The 7,496-nt window shown below is 38.6% G+C and overlaps 1 protein-coding gene and 1 long non-coding RNA gene across 3 annotated transcripts; one reads left to right on the plus strand and one right to left on the minus strand.

Annotated features, from left to right (window-relative positions):
- Window positions 1–57: 57 nt before the first annotated feature.
- On the minus strand, window positions 58–5,211 carry LOC143906008 (putative RNA-binding protein EEED8.10). 2 transcript variants are annotated; one of them, XM_077421744.1, is made up of 8 exons: window positions 4,953–5,211; window positions 4,652–4,806; window positions 4,262–4,581; window positions 3,590–4,146; window positions 3,248–3,524; window positions 948–3,170; window positions 703–844; window positions 58–632 (listed from the first exon to the last, which is right to left on the minus strand). In XM_077421744.1, the coding sequence occupies exons 1-6, from the start codon at window positions 5,061–5,063 to the stop codon at window positions 2,716–2,718; spliced, it is 1,875 nt and encodes a 624-aa protein (XP_077277870.1). In that variant the 5' UTR covers window positions 5,064–5,211; the 3' UTR covers window positions 58–632; window positions 703–844; window positions 948–2,715. The 2 variants fall into 2 exon arrangements, with proteins under 2 accessions (XP_077277870.1, XP_077277868.1); XM_077421742.1 differs by having other exon boundaries at window positions 703–3,170.
- Window positions 5,212–5,299: 88 nt separating this feature from the next.
- On the plus strand, window positions 5,300–6,341 carry LOC143906022 (uncharacterized). The gene is made up of 3 exons (XR_013259417.1): window positions 5,300–5,498; window positions 5,686–5,829; window positions 6,184–6,341. It is a non-coding gene; the product is annotated as an uncharacterized LOC143906022 (long non-coding RNA).
- The last annotated feature ends 1,155 nt before the right edge of the window (window positions 6,342–7,496 follow it).

Raw genomic sequence — 7,496 nt, forward strand, 5'->3', positions numbered from 1 at the left:
AGTATTAATTCATAGCCCTCATACTTTGAAAACGAAAATTGGAGATTTACTCAATACTTCTGTTAATTATATATTTTTTACGTTCATTTTCAAGCCAATAATAAGTCAGTTTCGGTGAAAGTCGACTTGGTTGTCGCCCGTGGCACGGCGCTCCCACCACTGCAGCTGGTAGCTGGTAGCAGTGACCGCAGCCGTCCTACCTCGTGTGACCCGGACCGCATGCCGCAGCTGTCACCGGCGACGAAGATGGTCGACGTGCCGTCGGTGATGCTGCGGCGATGACGACCGTATATGCGGGAAATTCACATGTCGCTGCGGAGTGCGGATGATGTGCTTGCAGATGGCGATCTCGGTGATGGTGTGCTATAGTGCTCGCGATGCTGCGGATGTTGATGCACTGGGCCGTGGTGTGCGCCCCGGGTGGCCGCGAGTCGCACGCGCGGCGTTGCGACAGTCCGGAGGACGACCGCGACGAGGATGACGTCGTCGCCAATGATGCTCGTGTAGCCCGCACTTGCGATTGAGATGACAACCCCACCGTTCGCGCACTGAGTGCCCACGCCGGCACAGTCCGGCAGTATTGCGATCCGGCTTCTGCACTCGGGGAACGCCGTGCTCTCGCTCATGATGAGCTTTAATTAACATTTCTTAACGGCACGACTCTGTTTTGTCGGTATACTTAATTACAGACGGAGCACTTACTTATAGCTTACGTAGTCCCCCGGATGCATTTTCTTTTCATGTTTCGCGATGTGAGCCGGGTCAGCGAACTTATCTCCGGCAGCGGGTAGACGATCATAACCATGCGCGGTTCTTGTCCGCGGCGTCCGCGCCTCTTTGATCTCTGCCATATTAAAAAATTTTAGTAAATATATAAATAATTTTCATTTAGTTTTTATTTCAATGGCCGAATGGCGCATCGTCCGAGTAGGACCCTATGCCCCTACACGCTTTTTTTTCCAAGTTTATAAACTCCGGTTGGAGTTATGAGTTATTGACGCCTACAGCTCAACCTTTGGAGCTATATAGCGTGCCCTACGTCGTAGGGGGACCTACAGTTTAACGCCGAATCCGAACGGCAAGTGGATCAACAATGTTCTGCGTTGAACTCGTTTCGTACCTCTTATATAGACTACGTGGTTGTATTTTAAATACGAGTTATGGTTCTACCTCATGCGCGACGTAGCGGTGAACGCAGATACTATGGCTGCGTTTCGATATTCATTGCCAGTACTGAAAATCTATAGTTTACGTCACGTATACAGCCTATATATATATCAATATATTTCTTGATTTGTTGGAGTTAAAGGATTCTAATCTATTGATCAATTCGTATAGCTGTAATAAATTCACATTTTATTAGTCGAATTTTAATTATTAATTACGTATTACATCTTAGGTGTTTACTTGTTGTGTATTTGTATGTATTATTATTTATCAGTAATCAATCTTAATGTATGGTATGTTCATATCTAAAATGGTACGTTTACGTCTAAAATCTTATATTATTCGATAATTATACAGCTTCTAAGTCTTTGTACTACCTGATTCTATTTTATTACAATACACAGTGTGGATTTATGATTATAATATAAAATTTATAATCAATATCTTTGGTTTAATTTTTTATATAACCTTTATTTCTTATCATTAAATTATTATAAAGCACTGTCGTGCATAAATAAGTAAATAATTTCGTGAAAATTATAAAAAAAGAGATATTATTAGAAAGAGTAACAAGACTATTTCAATAAAATTCATTTTACGTTTGTTTTTTAATGTAAAACTCCGGTTTGTGGAACAATTATGTTGAATGATCCTATCCAATTTTATTAGATATATATATATATATATATATATATATATATATATATATATGATACGTAAAAGAAACAAATACTACTACAAAAGTAACGCTCGCGTAAACGTAGTAATAGGAAGACAATGCACACGATTGAAAGATATCCGCGTGAAAAGATGGTGTCGTAAAATGTATGGAAATGCTAATATAATTTAGCAATTTTATCAAGCGATGATTCATAATTTTGCGCAAAGTTCGTAATTTCTAGCACTTATTAAAATATGTGCACATTCCTTGTTGCATATATGTGCATAATAATTGCAGCTGTATTGATTCATTGTCTAAACGTTATTAATTATAAATACAATAAAATCATCAATGTTGTAATTCTACGCTAGATATCTGAAAAATCCAAGCGCGGATAATAATGATATCAAGAGTGGAGAAAATGGAACGATAAAACAGACTTCTCTTATAGAACAGATAAAGCAGGTATGTATGATCTGACTGGTACGAATTTATGGTAGATGAAGATGAATTTACGTTTGGTTTATTTTCTTGCACTTTATTATCGCGTAATACTTGATATAATAAATATATACATGTGTACATGTGGATGTGCGCGCGTGTGTATTCATGTAATTAATTGTAGCATTATATTCATGGGAATAAGTATTTCTAAAGTCAATGGTAATGTAATAGAAGGCAGCATGTAACAATACATACGAAATCTTAGGACTCAATGACGGTAAAGACTAATCGTAGAAAAAAATCGATTAGGGCCGTAGAAAATTGTGATATAAAGAGTGTTAATAATCGGAACAATGATCTAATTCATCAGGTTCTCTATAGTATTATCATCTTCTGTCTCTATATATAGTCTATAATCAGTATATATTGTATATTCTATAATTTCAATCTTCGAAATTATACGCTAAATGGCGTTTATCCACGAGACACAGATTAGACACGCTATCAGACAAATCGTCAAGCAAATCGTTAACTATATGCGGAGGCAGTCTCTCTTGATCTATTTCTTTCTTAGTGAGAATTGCTGTTTCCGTAACGATCATCTTCAACGTCACGTTATTAGTTCGACTGCTACAAACGTCTTTGGCAACCTCAAGAGTGGAGTCCTTAATATTCCTACATCCGGAGAGATCTAACAATTGTAATTCGGGCGAGGATCGGATGAGCGTTGTCATGCCCCGATCGCTAAATAGACATCCTCGGCACTCCAATTCTTTCAAGCCACACATGTTTTTCAAGCCATCGTCAGTAATTTGATGTATATAAGAGATGTTTAATTTTTCTAGTTTTACTAACGTAGCAATAGCCATTAATCCGACATCGCTCACGTTGGAGCAACCTGTTGGATATGGAAGGATAATTATAAAATAGGATTAAAAAAGTGGCAAATTATATAGATATATAATTGTAATTTACCTGTAATGTCTACGTTGGTAAGCTGCTGACAATGTTGTACTAAATCGGTAAGGAAATCGTCTGATACCTTAGGATTGTCTGTGATTCTTAAAACTTTCAGATTGACAAGGTGAATTAAATACAACATATCCGCCGTTTGCGCGGAGGGAAAGTCTCCGTCGAGCTCCAATGTTCTTAAACTTTTACAATGCTGACCGACAACTTCCAATGTGTGTTTAGCTATACCGATACATTTGTTTATCGCGAGATGGTTCAAATTTTCGAGCTCCTTCAGTGCCTGTGTACGTGACAATATCGATGTATCGTTCAAGAGTGAAAAAAAGTAACCAACAATCTATTTACCATTGAAAGGTGAGTGTCCCGAAGATAGTTGCAACGGTCCAATATAATCGTACGCATAGTTTGCGCTGGCAAGCATAATAAGCATTCGCCACAAATGCTATTTTCAGTTATCGCAAGATATTCCAAGTTTTGATTTAGCTTAAAGAAACACTTTAACTCGGTCTCACAACTACATATAGATGGTCCTAAATTAAACTTGATTATGTTTCTACAATTATTTGCTAATGCACGTATACCTGGCGCAAAAACTGTCAGTGAGGTAACGTCGATACTTGTAAGATTAGGGCAAAGTTTCCCGATAACAGTCAACGCTCTTGGTCTTAAAATCCTCTGAATACCGTAACCTAGATTTATTCGCGTTAAGAATCTGCCATATTTAAGCAATATTTTATAAAATGCATGGAAGCCATCTGGATGCATTTTAAGAGGACACCATGGATCGGATGTGAACATGAAATTTGGATCGGATTCGTATATGAAATTCCATGTAGGTGATGTAAGATCGAATGTCATCGTACGCCATAAATCTTGGCTTAAATCTCTCCAGCGCTTGCAAACTGTAAATATAGTAGGGGGATAATGTACAAGATCCGTCTCTTGGTGAAAGCAAACAATGTACGCGATATGTATAAAATCTTCAACACACACCATGCGTTTGACTAAGATACTCGCCTATCTCTATGCGGACTCGCTCTTTAATTGTCAAAAACAGGAAGATATGTCTCAAGCAATCGTCATTCAGCATATGGATGGATACATTTTCGGTGTCATTTTGTGGATACTCGTGAACGTATTGTTCCGGGTTGAGCTTTCTTTCGCAAGTTTTGTTCGAGTCTTTTCCCATCGTATACAATCTCTGCTCCGTATAGTCAGGTTGATGCCAAGGATCTGTGGCCTGCACCGATAACCATCTGTCATGCAATCTTATTCCTCCCATTACTAGCTTCCTGTTCCTCCTGTATTTCTCTATCACCCACCCGTCTTGCATCGCTCTACAAACAATTGGTTACAAACAACCATTGTTCTTCAGTAATTTTCTAGTGTAGCCTCCTTGAAACTTACTTCGCTGCATCCTCCACTTTAGTAAACGTGACAAACGCATAGTTACTTCTTTTATACTCGCACCATTCCTCCTGATTTCTACGATTTCTATGCAAGTAGCAACTCTCAACGTTTCCATACTTAGAAAAGCAATTGCGTACGTCCTTGAAAGTTGTCTGGAATAAAATTTGTCAGACAAACGAACAAACAAACAGATGGTCAAACAAATAGAATTATATTGGTGCGTTATTAAAATGTTGTTTATGCCGCCGCAAAACACTTATGGCACAAAAATTGAGAGAAACAAAGCCAAGATACAAACCCTTTCAGCCAAATTGCCGACGAATAATTTTCGTATCGGTACTTCTTCTTCTTCAGCCTGCTTCTGCTGGCTTTGCCTGCTCCCGCTCCACGCTACAACAGAGAGCAACATGGCCAAATTAGTTCACTGATTGTGACGTATCGGTACGTCGTCAACCATTTCCGAACGTAGGCAATCTGAGCGAAAGGACAGACAACAGACATAAGACAGACGTGATTCAGCCCACGCGCTGACGGGAGCAGCCATATTGCTTTTCTTGCAAAACGGGTCGCGCGCTGATTGGCTCAAAAACGAACGAGTGCGCAACGTCGTCACGTGCATGGTCACGTGCTCACGTGTAGTGGTCCGGCTGTGTCCGGAACAGTCCAGGACTCCAGATTACTCCAAAACAGTTCGAGATCAGTTCGCGATGGGACAGAATCAAGCAGAATCATCAATCTTTGTCAGCGACACAATGAGAAAGTACGCGTTTTCTACGACACCACGTGTTCGGCGTACCTGTTATTCCTTCGTTTCTGTTCGCCCAAGTTCCTGTCCGCCCGTAAGGTTAGAACGTGATCTAAAGTATAGCTCGTAAGATATACGTATATATAAAAACTCGCATCCTATAATATCGGACAGGTATTTACAACTTACAAATTGTTAAATTTTACACTTTTACTGTAACCATATATAAAGGATGCTCTCTGAATTACTTATTAGCTTTCAATAAGGTTGTGTGAAAATGTTGAAGGTACATGGCAGAATTTTCTACGTGGACTCGCAGGACGTCAGCGAACAGGAATTAGATGTCTTGACTGTCTTGAGAGACGATACCGTGGGTAAAAACCTCCACATTAGCAATTGGATAAACAACACTTTGAAGTCTCTACATGAGGTAATTTTTTAGAAAATTATTCTTTACGTATTAATGATTTTGAGAATTTTCCAGCAAGCGACATAAGTCGACAAGTGTCGTTTTGTATTTGTTACTCATTACTAAAAAGGAAATAACGTTTGGTGTCAACTTGTGTGGCTTGCTGGAAAGTTCCCTTTATATAACAATATTGTGCGAGTCAAAATTGAACAGCAACATTATGCAGAATATTTTTTTGAAATTTTGGTTTATCCAATATGATCTTTGTATTTTTTGCAGTCTGTTTCTTTTTAATTTCTTAATTTAAGTTTTCTGTTTGCAATTCTTGTTAGACTTGTAGAATTAAAGTGTTTGATATATTGTAATTTATTTCAGATTGACAAAAATGGCTGGACAAAAGAGCTAAAGATTCGACTTCGTACTCTATGGGATCTGAGTACGAGAGAAGAAGTGATATCGCATCTTATGTTACACAATTTTCTTAAGCTAGCAAAGGCCCTCTTTGGTGATTTCAAACAAACCACGATTGACTGTACGACTTATCTATCACGACATCCGATTGAGTTCTACTGAAACTATTTTAACAACGAATTTTGGCTGTTTTAATAACTACAGATATATTTTCAGGAAATAATCTTGGGTATCATTGGCAATGTATGCAGCAGTGATAAAGCGGCCATCGATACAATAGGCCGCGGATCGAGAGCTAGTTATACGAATCCTGAGTCATGTAACGTCGAACAATTCGTTAATATTGATTCAACTTATCAAATTCTTACACTCAGTTGTGTGGAATCTCTGGAAAAAAATCGTAAAAATCTGGATAAATTGGATTGGGCAGCTCATCTTATGGAATGCAGCTTTTTCAGAGATTCTATAACCTTTATATTAAAGAATTCAACTAATTGTACGTACTGTTGTAATTGCACGAGAGAATCTTTTTGCATAATTAATATAATCTTGGAATCTCCGTTGCAGATGACTTATATTAACAGAAGCAATCAGTTTGCTTCAATATATGCCTGATTCTGGGAGAAACTGTTTAAAATGGACGATTTGATTCCTGCCGTGTTAGAATCGTTCATGCAGGTAATATCAAAGAGAAAGAGTTGCTTCGAATGGCAGTTCGCCGAAAACTGGCTGGAAGTGCTACGTGCCATGAGAGACTCCAATCACGGACTTGAATTCGAGAACTATGAGACTGATGAGAGATTTTTGAAGCTGATGGACATTGTATACAGAATATTGGAACCATGCAAACAACCATGTAATTTTTATCCAATCCGGGAATTAGGCGCCGACATAATTTTTAATATTACGGACGTGCTGTCGCGATTCGATTGTAGGATGAATTCGCCAAGAATACACAGCATTCTAGCGAGTATAACTTTATACCTTAACTTTGGTGTGTAATATGAGTCGTTTGTTTTAATTTCGAACAGTACACGCGGATCGTCTTTTTTGCCTAACAATGTATGTATTAGTTTCAGTATGCGATCCAAGAGAAGAGCTAAATTCCGAGGAATATAGAGCCGCGCTTTTAAAATACCCGATTGGATACTGGTTTCGTATGTTTACAAACTGGACCGACGAACAAAGTGCGGAGATGTTGCATCTGTGTGAACATGATGCTCGTCAGTATCTCTAATAGGACTTCTGTTGTCCTACCCCTAAAGTGACACCCAAAG

This window comes from Temnothorax americanus, unplaced genomic scaffold (assembly GCF_048541705.1).
Source record: "Temnothorax americanus isolate GAGA-0224 unplaced genomic scaffold, ASM4854170v1 Scaffold7, whole genome shotgun sequence".
Classification (NCBI taxonomy): Eukaryota; Metazoa; Arthropoda; class Insecta; order Hymenoptera; family Formicidae; genus Temnothorax; species Temnothorax americanus.